Source organism: Entelurus aequoreus, linkage group LG18 (genome assembly GCF_033978785.1).
Source record: "Entelurus aequoreus isolate RoL-2023_Sb linkage group LG18, RoL_Eaeq_v1.1, whole genome shotgun sequence".
Taxonomy (NCBI): domain Eukaryota; kingdom Metazoa; phylum Chordata; class Actinopteri; order Syngnathiformes; family Syngnathidae; genus Entelurus; species Entelurus aequoreus.
In genome coordinates, this window is record NC_084748.1 from 34,838,721 (window position 1) to 34,856,459 (window position 17,739).

Consider the following 17,739-nt stretch of genomic DNA (forward strand, 5'->3'; position numbering starts at 1 on the left):
AAAACTTGGAAGAGACATTTTTGCAGCAGGTTCTTAAAAACAATAGAATGCTGTCACAAAGATGATCTTTGACCAGCTTTTTTGCTGAAGGTCCTATGAAAACAGCAGAGCGCTCCTGTAAGTCTGACAAAATAAATGAGCACAATTAAATGTCTACTGTAGAGGACGCTGGTTCTCCGGAATATACAAAAAAGGACTAATAGTGAAGGGAGAAGTCTGGCCTCCAAAACAATTGAGTTGAAATATCCCTGCCCCAGTGGAAGTCCTTTGTTTGTTTTTAATGTCCCCTCGTCACACAGAGTTGACAGATTTTACCCGCCTCTTCATCGCAGCATTGCTGCATCATAGCCGGAAAATACGTGCACACAGTGTTTTCCTGTTCAGTGCAAAGTCAACTTCAAAATAAAAGCATGGTAGTATCAACCAGGATTGTACAACAGCAAGTAACAAAGTGCACTCGTTTCTTTTCTCTTTTTTTTTTAAAGATTGTTTGCCAGATTTGGGCATGTACCAAAATGTTAGGAGTATAAAATATCTTGCAACTCTAAACAATGCACAAATTTAGATAGCTTCACAAATCCGTTACCATCGCATTCTCCAAATCCGTTACCATCGCATTCTCCTTGTGCAAGTCGTGGCTAGTTTTGGATATTTGTCAACAACCGCTTACGGCTCTGTATCGGTCAGGCAAAGGCACTCTATGTGCTTGTTTAGGGTCAGAACCACTAGGGGGGGGCACATGATTATGGTGACTGGTCCCTTCAATAATTGATTATCAACGTGGTACTCGGTCTCCATCTATTGGTACGCCAAATAAATCACATGGAGCCGTTATCAAAGGTTTATCAGCCGTCAGGGGAAGTCGTTACAGTCCGATGCCAGTTTTATTTAACTTTTAAAGTACTTGCTTGTTCTACTTTGATGGACTGAATGACCTCATGGATACAATTATACTTTGTTTTCTGTTAAACTTTTATTCAGCGACAAGTCAACGTGTCCTTTGTATTCGGTTTAGCAGCATCGTCCATTCAAAATCCCCTAGAGAAATGTACTCTTGTAGCATGGCTTTCAACACTGTCGTCGTGACAGACCTACGGCCGTATTTCTAAAAGGACTGTACTATTTAGGTTTATATTGTAGCCAAACTTTTCCCCCAAATATATGTCTGAAAAAAACATTACTTTTTTCATAGTTTTTGCCCATTTATTGGGTTTTGTGGACTTTTTTAAAGTAATGCCCAAGAAGCATAGCAGTTTTGAAATGGCTTAACTCCAGTATGAAAAAGCGAACACTTTTTGGACCTATGAACATATTTTTTTACTTTTTCATACGAACCTTATCTGGAATATAACACATGACTATATTGGATTAAATGTAATTGTTTATTCATCAGGAAAGTTAATTTTTTTGGACATGCCCAGCTGTTACCCATGAAATAATGGGCGCGGAAGGTGGGCAAATTAAGTTGAGGAGAAGATTTGGACCTGGTTAAGCTCGGCCCTTTTAAATGCTTGTCCTGTGTTCCGTTGACTGATTTTAAGCCACTGTTTCTGCCCACAGGGTTCATGTGTAAAAAAACACAACAAATTGTGGTGCTTTTGCATTGCGACACTATTATCGAGCGTCTCCACTGAACCCTCCCGTTGGCCCGGTCTCCCACTGTCCTTTTCCACCTTTTTTGTTTATAAGCTGACGTACGCCAACACATGCACACTGTGTGTGAGGATGTAGTGAAGTTCCCACACCAAATATTTAAAGTGGTCCCACCCTGGTTTGATGTGTATATTAGCTGTGAAGCTAGCTGCTAGTGCGTACCTGAGCTGTGCCTTGGCGCCCGGCGGCTGTGTGTGTGTGTGTGTGTGTGTGTGTGTGTGTGTGTGTGTGTGTGTGTGTGTGTGTGTGTGTGTGTGTGTGTGTGTGTGTGTGTGTGTGTGTGTGTGTGTGTGTGTGTGTGTGTGTGTGTGTGTGTGTGTGTGTGTGTGTGTGTGTGTGTGTGTGTGTGTGTGTGTGTGTGTGTGTGTGTGTGTAGGTGTGTGCACGCGTATATCCCATCTGTAAGTAAACCAAATATCATTGTCACTATGCAGTCATGCAAACATGTCAGCTTTCTCCGAGCAGTACAGAAGAGATTGACTTACATGATTAGGACTTAGCCCCACCACCTCCCTTCCCCCAGTGTGAGTGACAGCGCCACCTTCTGCGAGGTTTGAATGAGCTGACAAATATTTAAGGATTGTATGTTTTTATGGGGCAGGGAAGCTTGGATCAATGCTGTAAAATCTATCATCAAGTGCATGTTGTTGTCACAGCTGTAACTGCCATTGTTTTTTTGTTTTTTTTTAGGGTGGGAATGCACATTATTATTATTATTATTTATGTGTTTTTTTTTTACACATGCAGACATGTTGAGTTATTACATATTTTGTTAAGCTCACTTTTGTTTCACTTCAGAGCATCGCAAGTGGCTGAAGATTATAGGTGTTTGTTAGAAAGTGTTCTCCTCTCGGGCCCTTTATTTTTTTATTTTCATTTAGCCGTGTGTGTGTACCAAAAGTCTGTATTGATTGTGATTATTATTATTATTATTAGCTTTTATTTTTTTGAGTGTGCTTTTATGATTTTGTTTTGATGATTTCCTGTTTACTTTGAGTTGTTATGAATACCATTCAGGGCAAAGATGACACCAAATTGAACAAATAATAAATAGGGAATGCCAGACAGTGCTTAGTCTGTTTTTGAACATATTATTTAATATTTTAGCCACCATTCACGAATAACCTCTGAATTGGAATAGTAATTGTATTCATTCTAATGTAAGTTGTGTGCTGTTGCTTTATTCCCCCTTCTTCCCAACTACACACACACACACACACACATCCCTGCCCTGATTTTCAATTTGAAACATTTTTATATAATTATTTTTGTATTCATCCTGTTTTTTTATGCTGTACTAGTGAGCTGATGGCTCAAATAAAATAGCTTTTTTTGTTTTGTTTCTTGCTGAAGCTGTCATGACTGATGTTGCACTTGTGATGGGTTTTTATTTTTATTATTATTATTATTATTATTATTTTTGTTTTGTGTCACAGATTGATGTGCCCAGAGGAGACTAGTGGGTGTGAACATTGAACAAAATGAGTCACAGCAATGCTTTTGTTGTTGTTGTTGTTGTTGTATTTATCTGTGACAAAGCGATAACAGTGTATTTTCTTCACTGATTATATATTTATTGGTTTGTGTTTTGTTTTTATGCATCATTTTGCCTTTGTTTTTTTTTTGTTTTTTTACAGATGATTTAAGAGGCGAGCAGTTAAAAGTGTATATTATCAATATTATTGCTATAATAAACTACTTAAATGTACAGAAATCCAAACACTCAACCAGGACATTAATAACATAGATGATATTTTATCTACTGTTTCCTCCAGCAAACAATTGGTGTGTTACGTAAGACCCCCGTTAATAAAAAGATGGGACCTGCCCACTGAGAGTAGCTTTATTTCTTATTTTGCCATAAATGAAGTTTCTCTCCCAGAAGAGAACCAACAGATTACAATTGACACCGTCTTTTTTTATTCTGCTTTTGTTTTGTTTTGTTTTTCACTTTTCACCCCCTTTCCTGTTGGTCTCATTTCTTAAAAGAATAAATGCCATTATATTGTGAATACCTCAGGATTCTTTTGATGAACAAAAACGACAATAAAACACCAAAAAATAAACAAAAAAAACTCATAAAAAGCTGGTGTCTGTTTGTTTTTTTGTAGTAATGGTATTCATATAAATAATTTATAGTATTTTTTTTTAGAATAAAATACTCTAGGGAGATTTTTTTTTATTTTTTTAAATACCTAATTTTGTAAATGTGTGTTTTTGTGTGTAATCAATATTTATGGTTGTCCTGGTCCATTATAGTTGGCTGGCCTGTTTTTTTAATTGATAATTAATAAACGACCAATTATTCATCATACTTTTTAAATAGAAAAAAGTGTTAAAAACATATTAAACCATTATGTTACTGTCATTCCTCGTTCATCGCTGTTTATTGCAGTAAGTGAATTTTCCGCAAAGTAAGAATTCTTATTTATAAATGTAATATTTCCATAGTTGTTGTAAATAAAAAACGTTTTTTAAAACCTTGTAAATATGTTATTTGTAACCTTATTAGAGCCCTCTAAGCATGAAATAACACCCCATTGTCACCCTTACACTTCTTTTAGCCAATATAGTAGACAAAATAATGTGGTAGAGCGGCCGTGCCAGCAACTTGAGGGTTCCAAGTTCGATCCCCACTCTCGCCATCCTAGTCAGTGCTGTTGTGTCCTTGGCCACCAGCTCCCAGTGACACCCACACTGGTTTAAATGTAGCTTAAAGATGTAGATAATGGGTTTCCCTATGTACAGCGCTTTGAGTCTCTAGAGAAAAGCACTATATAAAAATAATTCACTGTAATACAGTGTTTCTTAACCATAGGGCTGGGACCCCCAAGAAGGCCGCCAAAAATGTGTTTCTCAGCTGAGGTCCGTATGGGTGGTACTCAGTTGTAATACACTTTTCTACCACTTGTGGCAGTAGTGACAATCTCAAACAAGAGTTCTGAAGCTAAAATGATAAGAGTTTCTTGAGCGCAAAAAATATGACTAAAGTGGTGAAGCTGTATTTTCATTTGCACTTAATTTTTATTGACAGTTTATTTAAGTAACAGTTATTATAATTAGTTATTGATTTAATTATAATGTATTTATTTTAGCACTGCATAATTGTAAACTTTTTTTAAATCAGTTTTGATTCTCTTCTTTTGCAGTATTTTTGATTAGTATTATTTTTTTAATCAGCCTGATCTTGTCTTTGATAATAATCTTTGTGATTAAAACATGGTTTCATATCATTTGACATGGTCTGTCCTGTTGAACTGGTATATAATTATTGAACAGGATTAAATATAGAGTAACATTACTAATTCAGTATTAATATTTGTTTGTGCCCCGGCCCCTGCTGTAATACATATAAAATATAAATAAGATATAATACACACACACGCAGTTTCTAAACACAATCATTAACCTGTGAAAATACAAGTTATTCGATGATCTGCTGTGTAATATATATATATATATATATATATATATATATATATATATATATATATATATATATATATATATATATATATATATAAACGGTTTTACTTTAACCCATTTCATGCTTGATATTGTTCAATTAAATCCAAAAAATAATTTATTTAAATATTTATTAAATTAAAAATTACCCTATAAAGCCAAATTGACATACAATTTGCATATTCTTGACTAATAATAAGCCATATCAAACACAATACAAAAAGGATCCGTGATAATTAAAAAATATATATGTATTTTGGAAAACTGATAGAGTAAAATATTTATTAAGATTAAAAATATATATGGTTTAAAATATATGTTAAAAAATACCCCAAAAATATTTCAAATTTGCATATTTTTTCTACTAATAGGCCAAATCAAACACAAAACACATTAAAAACATGTTTTTATTAAATATATTTCAGAAAACCACGACTGTGAAAATGTATTCATACTTACTTCTTATCAAAATTCATGTCTTCAAAAAATAATTATTTCATTTTACGTACGGTGTTATATACATCCATCCATCCATTTTCTACCGCTTGTCCCTTATAAACTACCTGTAAAAAAACTGTTTTTTTGTTTTTATTCCCCATCAAATAAATGTACCAAGAGGAAAAATGTGATGATAACCATAGAACCAGGAATGTAACTTTTACTTTGGCTGCTGAGGTCCAATTATCAATATCAATCAAAGACACATTATTCCAAGTACAGTACAATATACATAACTTAAGAAATACAAGTAGCTTACCAACAAACTCAAAAATGTTTTGTATTCATCTTTTTCATCTTACTTGAATTTTGTAAGCATGTTCAAATGTCGCCTGTACAATTAATATGATACGAAAAATATTTTGAGGGGAAAAATACTACATTTGGATGTTCCACTGTGGACAGCAGCCTCTTGTAATGTCTAGTTTGTTCACAAGAGGGCGCCCTATTCTATCTGAACAGTAGCAGTCACGGCGGACTACTCATAATAGAGGACCATAACTACTGCTTCCTATTGCGGAAATTGTTCCCAAAGTGAGGCCATTTGCGCAAATGTGTGTGGCATTTCAAACACTTTTGTACAAGTTGTTGTGTTTAATAAGAGCCGTGCACGTTTTAACTAAACGGTACTACTGACTCACATGCAGGAAGTAGTGTGCAAGGTGGCGTAAGAACAGAATGTCGCCCTGCGGCTGCGAGAAATGACCTAACAGGAAGACAGTTGACACGCTCGATCAGTCGCTTTTTCATCTAACTCCGACCTTTCAAAATAAGAGGCTCCATTTTGTTCCCATGTCAATTATTATTATTATTATTATTATTAGCTGGAGCCTATCCCAGCTGGCTGACGAATCACACCTATGGACTGTATGAGTGAACACATAAACACACACACTTTGGCAGTAATAAAAAAAAAAAAAAAGTGCTCTCTGCGTGCTGGGTTCATGTTGCGACACGCTGCGGCCTCCATCGGCCATCGTCATCATCCTCCTCCACCTCGCCATCTTTGGCAGCGGAGGTAATGACAGGTTCGGAGGAGAAATTTTACACCGCTGCAAAGAACACAAGAACAAGCCCCGCCTCCTCTTCTTCCGTCCTCATTTTAATCTCACTCTGACCATATATGGTAGGGAATTAAGCGCAAAGCTGATTGGTGGAGAGACAACTTCCCCCCCCCCCCTTGTTTATCATATATATGATTAATTTGTGATTTTTCCTCACTATTTCAACTATGGCTTATTGTGTATTTACTTGAATGTTTACGATGTGTTTGACTACTTAAATTTATTGATTATTTACTGATAGTGTCCCATTTCCTCCCACTACCCTGTAGTTGCAGGTACAGGCGAGTCTCTGCATTCCTGCACACCTTTCAGGACAGATCTGTACTGTAAACAACTTCCAGCAGATGAGGGCTCGATTATGAATCAAATACTTTCAGATTGCTTTAGTTCTGCGATAAACATTTGGTGGTGTGTTACGTTTAATGGCGCGTTTGTTTTCTCGGTTATATATGTTGCACATTAAAACTATCGTATAGTTGCAACACTTCCTGCAGGGTTTACAAGCGGTCTTTAAACGCAGCACACTTCCCCCCCAAACAGGGGTTTGATATTAGTCATGTTTAATGGCGTGTGTTGTTCTCGGTTATGTACAGTTGTGCATTAAAAATTTCTGCGGTTGGAAAAAGCTGCAACACTCCACTCGGAGTTCATAAGCGCCCTTGAACGCAACACCACTCCCCAAAGTAGGGGTTCGATATTAGACGTGTTTAATAGTGCGTTTGCGGGGTTTGGTGAAGTACAGTTGTAATCAAAACACCCATTATTATTTTTGAATATACAGTTTGGAAATAAATTTGACAAATATGGTTAAAACATTGTGGGCAAAAATGCATCTGATTAACATGCTAAAACTAAGATTGAAAAGTTTTAAAATACATATGATTTGACTTTTTTTTAAAAACACATTAAACTACTGTAGTTGAAAATAGCTGCATTACTTCACGAAGGGGGTTTATAAGCGGTCCATTAACGCAACACACCTACTAAAAAAGGGGGTTATATTACTGTATGTTTAATGGTGCATTTGTGGTTTTCATTTATGGAAAATTGCAGTGAAAGGGCTGGAGCCTATCAATTAACACATTTATAATTCTTTATAAATTGATACTTTTTAAAAATACATGTGGTTTGACTATTTGACTATTTAAAAACACACAATAAAACTACTGTAGTTGGAAATAATTGCAACACTCCACTCGAGTTTACACCTACCCCAAAAAGAGGATCATCGTGTTCAATCATTTGTGGTTTTTGGTTATGTACAATTGCATTCAAAGGACCGGAGCCTATCAACATATATATTATTGTTTGTAAATTTGTATTTTTTGTATACTCATTTGACTATTTAAAAAAAACCATAAAAATTACCGTAGTTGGAAATAGCTGCATCACTTCACTCGGACTTTACAAACTGTCTTTGAACGCAGCATACCTCCCCCGAAAAAGGGGTTTGATATTAGTTATATTTAATGGTGCGTTTGTGGTTTTCAGTTATGTGCAGGTGCATTAAAAATATCCACAATTCTTTTTAAATTGAAAGTGTGAAAATACATATCATTTGACAATTAAGAATGAATCATCTGTACAACTGCATTGGACTAACAATAAAAAAAAAAAACCTTGTTAAAATACTATTTAAAAACACACATTGAAAGTACTTTAGTTGGAAATAGTTGCAACATTTCACACAGGCATTACAAGCAATACTTGAATGCAACATACCTACCCAAAAAAGGGGTTTAATATTAGTCATTGTGCATTTTTAGTTTTTGGTTATTGGCATTTGCAGTCGAAGGGCTGGAGCTTATCAACTAACCCATGTATTCTGTATAAATGGATGTGGTTTTTTTAAATACATATTTTACTATTAAAACAACATACATTAAAACTACTGTGATTTACAAGCAGCCATTGAACCTGAGCAAAAAAAGGGGTTTGATACAATCATGATAGGTTGATTGGCAACACTAAATTGGCCCTAGTGTGTGAATGTGAGTGTGAATGTTGTCTGTCTATCTGTGTTGGCCCTGCGATGAGGTGGCGACTTGTCCAGGGTGTACCCCGCCTTCCGCCCGAATGCAGCTGAGATAGGCTCCAGCACCCCCCGCGACCCTGAAAGGGACAAGCGGTAGAAAAATGGATGGATGGATGGATGTTTAATGGTGCGTTGAAGGTATTCAGTTATGTACAGCTGCTGTCAAAGGGCTGGAGCCTGTCAACACATCCATTATTCTTCATAAATATATATTTTTTAAATTCATAATATTAAAAAAAAGCACACCATGCAGTTGGAAATAGTTGCAACACTTCAGGCGGGGGATTACCTACCCAAAAAATGGGTTTGATATTTATGTTGCATTTGGGTTTTCTTGATGTGAACAGTTTTTACAGAAGCTGCCAATAATTACCATTGACATTATTGTAGTTGGAATAGTTGCAGCATTTATCTTGGAAGTTTACAAGCGATGCCTGAACGTAACATATCTTCCCAAAATGGGTTTTGATGTCAGGTTTAATGGTGCATTTGTGGTTTTCAGTTATGCACAGTTACGGTCAAAGAGCAGGAGCCTATCAAAGTTTAAACATACATCAACTTTACAAGGATGATTGAATAATTTTTCAGCACAACTGCATCTGATAAAATATTTTTATTTTTCGAAAACTACTGTAGTTGGAAACAGTTGCAACACATCACTCGGAGTTTACAGGCGGTCCTTGAACGCAACTCAAAAGGGGAAGAAAAAATAGCGGCGAGAAAGGGGGCGTGCCTTTCAATTTACCTGCGGGAAAAGAAAGCGGGCGGCTCAGAGGAGGCAGAGCGTCCGTCCTGAGAACACGCAAACTCTGCGGAGCGAAGAAGGAACCTTCCTACCTTCCTACCTTCCTAACCCCGCTTTGGCTTCCTCCAACGCGGTCACGAAGACGCCGAGTCTCGCTCACCTCCAGAGCCTCTTCTTCCTCCTCCAGTGGCTGAAATACCAGGTGCGTCCGCATTGTTTGCTCTTTTTATCACACATATTGTCAAGTTTGGAAAACAAAAAGTCACGTCGATTTTTTTTTTTTTACATTTTAAAGCACTTAAATATGCCTTAGGTGCCTTTAAAGTCCGCGCATGCTCATTTGGCTCTCCAATTAATAAAATGCCCATTGCAACAGTTGCTAAGGTGCTAACAGAGAATCACCCCCAATAAACCTTTATGACATTAATTTGGAGTATTCCAACCATTCCCGCCTCCTTTTCCTTCCACATAAAAGCTTCAAAGACATTGAAGAGACAATACTTGGTTGTGACGTCATGTAAAAATTGAGGCTTTGATGTTATCAGGGCTGGTGGGCTAATATTGTTTAAAAAAAGTCATAAAGTCGGCAAACACGCAGCGAAGAGAAAATATCATCCTCTTTGAAAATGTATGTTTGCATCTCAGGTACGTTCACACTTGTCTTATTTAACTTTTAGTAGTAAAAATAAAGAATATGTGTTCATTAGTAGCAGCAGGAGGCGTTAGATTGAGATCACGTGTCTTGTACTTTGGTATCTATGTCTTTATTCTTAAATTCGGAACATTTGTTTCATGCACATTTTTAATCTTTTTTTTATTTATTTTTGCTTTTAATTCAAAAAGTGCTGAACAAATTAAATGTGACTTGACCAATAACCGGCGGCGAATTGAAAAGTAAATAAAAAATTTTTTTAAATGCCACAATATATCAAAGCAAAACTAGTTTTGGTGTTATTTTATTAAAAAAAATAAAATCTAAGCTCAATTATGAGGCGTTTTTCTTTTAAATATATTTAACTGCAAAACTGATATTGACCCGCCCGACTTTTTAATCATAACATGTTATCTGGCACTGTGTTTAAATTTGATGAAAATATTCTCAAGGTTCAGCCATAGTTTTTTGTTGGTACAAAAAATGTTAAATCGTATAGTTTCATCCCTGAACTAGACTAGATTGTTTTAAGTGAGGTTATTCCAAACAATTTAAAGTGAAGCGTCTCAAAATGGCCACCGCCCTTTCTTTTTTTTGCACCTCTGTTGATAAAAGTTTAAAAAAATAAAATTAAAGTTAAGTATCAATGATTGTCACACGCACACTAGGTGTGGTTAAATTAGGAGCCGTGAGCAGCAGCGGTGGCCGCGCCCGGGAATCATAAAGTACCAATGATTGTCACACACACACACTAGGTGTGGTGAAATTAGGAGCAGTGAGCAGCAGCGGTGGCTGTGCCCGGGAATCATTTTTGGTGATTTAACCCCCAATTCCAACCCTTGATGCTGAGTGCCAAGCAGGGATGTAATGGGTCCCATTTTTATAGACTTTGGTATGACTCGGCCAGGGTTTGAACTGACGACCTACCGATTTTGATTGATTGATTGAAACTTTTATTAGTAGATTGCACAGTACATATTCTGTACAATTGACCACTAAATGGTAACACCCAAATAAGTTTTTCAACTTGTTTAAGTCGGGGTCCACGTAAATCCATTCATGGGCGGACACTCTAACCGCAAGGCCACTGATATGTGATGGTTTAATTAATATATAAACCGAGAGGATATTTTTAAATCAATTTAATTGTGAAACCAACCTTTTATTTGGCTATTTTTAGTGGTGTTCAAATCAGCCTCAGTCTATGATGAAAAAACGCAAGTAAACATGTTTTTGGATGACATTTTGACTTGACAAGTACCCTGTAAATGTTTTAAATAGGGCCTCATTGTATCAATCGCTTTCTGCAAGGATCCCAAAATCGTACCTTTTTTATATCCTGACCTGTTTGGTAAGAAACGCACACATCGAGTTATTCCTCCTACTTTGACCTCTTGATGTTGTGTTGTTCCCTGAAGGCAACACCTAATCAATAAGTGCAGTCATAGCAGTGTTTGCTTTTTACTTGATGTGCTCGTGTGCATTCTTCACACCAGATGCTGACCTCAGCTCATTTTCTGTTAGATTCCTGAACTTTGTGATGCACAATCAAGTGAAAACCTGCTCATCCCCCCTTTTCTTCACTAATTATTAATGCACCTGACTGCTTAACAAACTTAGGAGGGACACTTATGACATTATCTCTTCTCTCTCACACACACACACACGCACACGCACACACACACACACACACACACACACACACACACACACACACACACACACACACACACACACACACACACACATTTTTCCCATCATGCATCAAGTACATGACTGAAGTCATACAGTTACCTACTTTCTTTTGATGGGACACATTAAACATGGAAAATGTTATTGCCAAGAAATAACTATTTTTGGTTACGTAACTCTGAACCCAATGATAGGAAACTTAATTTTTGGAATTTTTTAAATCTGTCCTTGCATCAGTGTATTAACATTAATAAAACATTTTTGGAATAAATCCAACCCTCAAAAATACTTTTTTAAATGTCTTTGGTATCAATAAAAATATGTCATCAATTTGATCCTAACTGCTTTGCTGTTTGCTAATTTGCCCAAATTTTGAGACACATTTTTACATCTTGTCACTGTGTGAGTGACAGGAAGAAAATCTGACACTTTGGCGCCGCACGCTTGTGTGCATGTATACATCTTTAGACCCTGTGTATATATATATTTAAAAAAAATAAAAACAATTATATTCCAATTATTATGGTATACATCTAATATTTTGTACCAAAAATACATTTAGTTTCAAAGTTGTGATCTTGCCCCAAAAATATACCCATAGCTTCCATTTTGGCAAAATTACAACTTTTTCCCTTCCATTACGAGTATTGGCTGATACCCATATTAAACTGATAAGTTATCAGCGGTAATTATTATTTTGTAGTGTTGAACGTTCCGAGTGAAATTACTCAGAGCGATGGTAGATATGATCAGAATACTTATATACTTCTTTCTGCCTTGGAGACCTATCTGTAATTAATAAGCATGATTATTTGATACTTGTTTATAAGGACATTGTTTTTGACTACAATATTAATAAATTAAGGTCACTTATTACGTCTGCCTGGCTTGTTTGCTATTGTTTGCTTAGCTGTTGTGTAGCTGCTACCTTTTGATAGCTTAGCCCTATGGCCTTTTAAGCTCTCTTTTTGTGATTGCTTCACTAAAATGCAAGCAAAGACAGCAGGCGAACTACGACGTGTCTAAAGTACTTTACAAAGCAGCAGGCTCCATGCTGATGCAGCCAAGAAGTAGAGTAGCTGAGGTGGATAGATAGTGGAGACTTGTATCTAGGGTGTGGCTGGAGGAAGACATAATGACATTTCTCTTCTTGCCCGGGCCTGTTGCTTCCCGACATTCCTCACTACAAAGCATCCATATCCATCGGGACTTTGGAGATCTTTTTTTTTTCTCTTACTTTTTCTTTTTCTCGGCAGCGGATATATAAATAGATGGTGACTTTGGGGAATTGGTGAGAACAGTGAAGAGTCAGAATTTGTGGCATTCTGTTCTGTCTTGAGATTATTTTGCGATAGGGGCATCTTTCCATCCTGGACGGTTGGAAAATGCGCTTCTCCCATCGTGCGTCGTCGGAAAGTGCGCTTTTCCCATCGTGCGTCGCCGGAAAGTGCGCTTTTCCCATCGTGCGTCGTCGGAAAGTGCGCTATTCCCATCGTGCGTCGTCGGGAAATGTAGTTATGTGCTCAAAAATACACTACTTGTTTTTGTCTGACTCCATTGCAAAAATCCTATGCATTCATGGTTTGCTGTAAAAAGCGTGCATGTATAGAGCGGAACCTCCTGACGTCAAGGTCCTACCAAAGTATTCTGAAAGAATATGACTCTAAAACCAGAGTTTGTTGAGCCATCGTCACACGTGTGGTGTTCAAGAAGACCTGTGATGCGCATCAAAGAGTTCGTGCTGCGTTTAGCTTTCTCTTTAGATTTATTCATATTTGTTTTCCGTTTTAATTTGGATCCATTTGTTGATTCAACATTTTTGATGACTTACTGGCTATTAATTAGCTGCGCCCGTGCACCCTCAAAGACGTAACATTAAAAGTTGCGGACACTCCATACAATTGAAATTGTATAATTTTTTATTAGTTCATTCAACAATTAATCAAAGAAATGTAATATAAATCAAAGCTTTTTTCTAGTCGATTCATTTTTTTTTTAAAGTGGTCACACTATGCAAAACCAACTTTCTTATACTTTGTAGAGGTTTACCCTAAGAGTTTTGCGTGAGTCCACCACTTTTATGCAGTTGTAGTCCAACGGAAGTTTCTTTTTTTCTCTATCCACTTGTTATGGGGCAGACTGGCTCGTACATGCACATGCATGCTAGAATCCTCAGCTGTTGGCATTTCTAATACAAAGTAGCGTATAGTTCTAACTTGTACCTGTCAGCGGACTCCACAAAACGGCGTATGCTGAGGAGACGGTCAGAAAGCGGCTTGAAGATGCTCTTTAAAACATAATCTGTGCAACAAAGAACCACCATTACATGTTATGTAGACCAGTGTTTTTCAACCTTTTTTGAGCCAAGGCACATATTTTGCATTGAAAAAATCCAGAGGCACACCACCAGCAGAAATCATTAAAAAAACGAAACTCAGTTGACAGTAAAAAGTCGTTGTCGCAATTGTTGGATATGACTTTAAACCATAACCAAACATGCATGACTATAGCTTTTGTGTCAAAGTAGATGTACTGTTACCACCTGTCACATCACGCCGTGACTTATTTGGACTTTTTTGCTGTTTTCCTGTATAGTCTTTTAGTTCTTGTCTTGCGCTCCTATTTTGGTGTCTTTTACTCTTTTTTTGCTATTTTCCTGTAGCAGTTTCATGTCTTCCTTTTGAGCGATATTTCCCGCATCTACTTATTTTTAGCAATCAAGAATGATTCAGTTGTTTTTATCCTTCTTTGTGGGGACATTGTTGATTGTCATGTCATGTACGGATGTACTTTGTGGACGCCGTCTTTGCTCCGCAGTAATTCTTTGCTGTCGTCCAGCATTCTGTTTTTGTTTACTTTGTAGTCAGTTCAGTTTTACTTTCGTTCTGCATAGCCATCCCTAAGCTTCAATGCCTTTTCTTAGGGGCACTCACCTTTTGTTTATTTTTGGTTTAAGCATTAGACACCTTTTTACCTGCACACTGCCTCCTGCTGTTTCCGACATCTACAAAGCAATTGGCTACCTGCTGCCACCTACTGATATGGAAGAGTATTACACGGTTACTCTGCCGAGCTCTAGACAGCACAGACACTCAACAACACATCATTTGCAGACTATAATTACTGGTTTGCAAGAAATATTTTTAACCCAAACAGGTGAATTTAGATAATCTCCCACGGCACACCAGACTGTATCTCACGGCACACTAGTGTGCCGCGGCACAGTGGTTGAAAAACACTGTCGACCACAGGGAAGTGCTTTGAATGTCGACAAATGTTCACCCTTTTTAAAACAGTGGTTTTGGAGTTGAAAAGTTAGCTTATACAAACATACATGATAACCGTGTGAATAATTAAATACAATAAAAATACTATTGACGCTCATCACAACTTTAGAGGAGCCATTATGGCCTGCCCGAGTACACATGAGCTATTAAATAAACATATGTTTAAAAGTACTATTGACATCCTCGCCACAAATTTGGCAAGCCCTCAAAGGCCATGACAGTAATCGGCCCCGCCTTAAATTTTGCTTCCCGTTATGCGATCTGTCAGTGCAGTTACGCAAAATCTCCCTAGATGATTTCTGTGAAGTCATTGGTGAGTTGAAAAGAGATCCACCGGTTTTATTTTCCCTGCTGTACATTTTTAATACATGCTCTAGCTGGTCCCAGCATTAGGTACACTTACATCTGCTGTATTTAAAAAATAAATAAATAAAATAAAAATGTTGCTTTATGGAAAATACTTATTGACACAAAGCGTTATGTTTGGCTGCCGTTTGCAAAGGAGAGCACTATTTCTAATATTATGACTGATAATACACCCCGGCATTTTTCATATTACATACCACCAAGCTGAGCACCGTTATCTGTGTTAAAATGTAAATTTTTCATACAACTCTTCTAGTGAATGTCAAAAGATTGTACTGCCCTGCCTAATATTGCACATTTAGATGTATGCACCAGTGATTCTCAGTGGTACGCGGGCTCCATCTAGTGTTACGCCAAATAATCACTTGATTTAAGTACAGTGTTTTGTTTTCCTGTATTCAGTTTTACTGTTCAAACTGTGTAATGTTGCAGTAGCAAAAAAGATTAAATATGTGTTTAAATAAAACCTCTGCCTTGTTTTTAATGAATACTAAGGCCTACTACGCTACTGTATTTTAATGTTGGTCATTATAGTGGTACTTTGAGATCCAAGTTTTTTCTAAGGTTGTATTTGGTGAAAAACTATTGTAAACCATGTGATGAGATACATTGTGGTCGTCTACTATACAACGCAGTGTGTTTTAAGAGTGTGTGATAAAATATTTTTCTCCCTTTTTTTATCTCCGAAGCTGCCATGAGTGACGCAGACAAGTTCCTGTATGGGGACCGCGGCGGGATAAGCAACCCGCTGGCTCAGGCCGACTGGGCCAGCAAGAAGCAGGTGTGGGTCCCCTCTGAAAAGTTCGGCTTCGAGGCCGGCTCTGTCAAGGAGGAGCATGGCGAGGAGTGTGTGGTGGAGCTCAGCGATTCTGGCCGAAAGGTAAACGAGGACAAAAATAAAAAATGGAACTCCTTTTGGACACACTTTGCGTCGTGCAACTTCAGGTGAAGGTCAACAAGGACGACATCCAGAAGATGAATCCACCCAAGTTCAACAAGGTGGAGGACATGGCCGAGCTCACCTGCCTGAACGAAGCCTCCGTGCTGCACAACCTCAAGGAGCGCTACTACTCAGGACTCATCTACGTGAGTTCCACCCGTCCGTTTGCGTTGACATGTGTAGCGCTCACCGTTTTCTCCCACCGTGTAGACATACTCTGGTCTCTTCTGTGTGGTGATCAACCCGTACAAGTACCTGCCCATCTATTCGGAGGACATCGTCAACATGTACAAGGGCAAGAAGAGGCACGAGATGCCCCCTCACATCTACGCCATCACCGACACGGCCTACAGGAGCATGATGCAGGGTACACGTCCTTTTTCGCGCATATAAAAATGTCAAAACGATGCCAGTTTGCCAAAATTTGACACATGAACAGGATGGATTACTTCATACACAAGTGAACCGTATTTTGCAATGTTAACGTGTGCTCGTGAATAAATACAAAACTTAATTTTGGTCCATTCGAGAACTAGTTAAAGCGTGTGTGGCGGTAGAAGAGTGTGTGTTTGCTCACTTAGCTGCACATAAGGAAGGATAACATCGCTGATTAGGGATGGGAATCATTTACATTTTACAGGATACTAGTAGCAAATCGTCATTTGGAAAAACAAATCCTTAACCGGTATTTAAAGAATGGAAAACATGCACGTTTTTGTACAAAAAAAAAGCACAAAAACATTTTATTCTTATGGGATTAAATATTCCTGTTTGAACAAACTAGTAATTGACATTTCTGAATTCTATTGATTAAACATAGCTGATACATTCAAAAATAAGCATTTGTCATAATTATTGTAGCAATACAAAACAGAGATGGTGCAAAAAGCCCCTTATTTAATATTAATACTCAGAATTCCCAGGGTATGTGAATGCGCCTCTGAGTGTGTGTGTATTGACACTGCACTGTTTCGTAACGGCGCCATCTTCTGCATGCAAACAAAATAATAGCTCCCATATTGGGTGTGACAGTCGCAAGCTGTCGGGTGGGTTCTCTGGACCATCAAGGAAGGACATTGCTTCGAGCATGGTTGACTTTATTTTATTTTTCAATAAAACCTCAGTCTCAGGGCGGGTCGCTTTCCAGCTCCTTCCTCTTCCACTGCTCGTTCTCCCGGTCGATTTTCAGCCGGCCGCGTCTTCTGTGTCTCGCTCCCGGTCGCTTCCGCTCTGCATCCACTGCTGGCTCTCCAACTCCTTCTCCCCCGTCGTTTTCGGCTGTCTCGCTTTTACACCCTGAGCGGGGATTACTCAATTGTCCCCAGGTGCGCAATCCACGCAC

The 17,739-nt window shown here is 37.8% G+C and overlaps 1 protein-coding gene across 2 annotated transcripts in view; it reads left to right on the forward strand.

Annotated features, from left to right (window-relative positions):
- Positions 1-9,466: 9,466 nt before the first annotated feature.
- The window catches only part of LOC133634071 (myosin-9-like), a 61,236-nt gene continuing 52,963 nt past the window's right edge, over positions 9,467-17,739 (forward strand). The window contains exons 1-4 of one of the 2 annotated variants that reach the window (XM_062027050.1): positions 9,467-9,662; positions 16,147-16,337; positions 16,403-16,543; positions 16,608-16,764. In XM_062027050.1, coding sequence (XP_061883034.1) covers positions 16,152-16,337; positions 16,403-16,543; positions 16,608-16,764 — 484 coding nt within the window. In that variant the 5' untranslated portion in view covers positions 9,467-9,662; positions 16,147-16,151. Of the gene's footprint in view, positions 9,663-9,978; positions 10,106-16,146; positions 16,338-16,402; positions 16,544-16,607; positions 16,765-17,739 lie in introns of those variants that run through there. The other variant, XM_062027049.1, reaches the window with a different exon arrangement.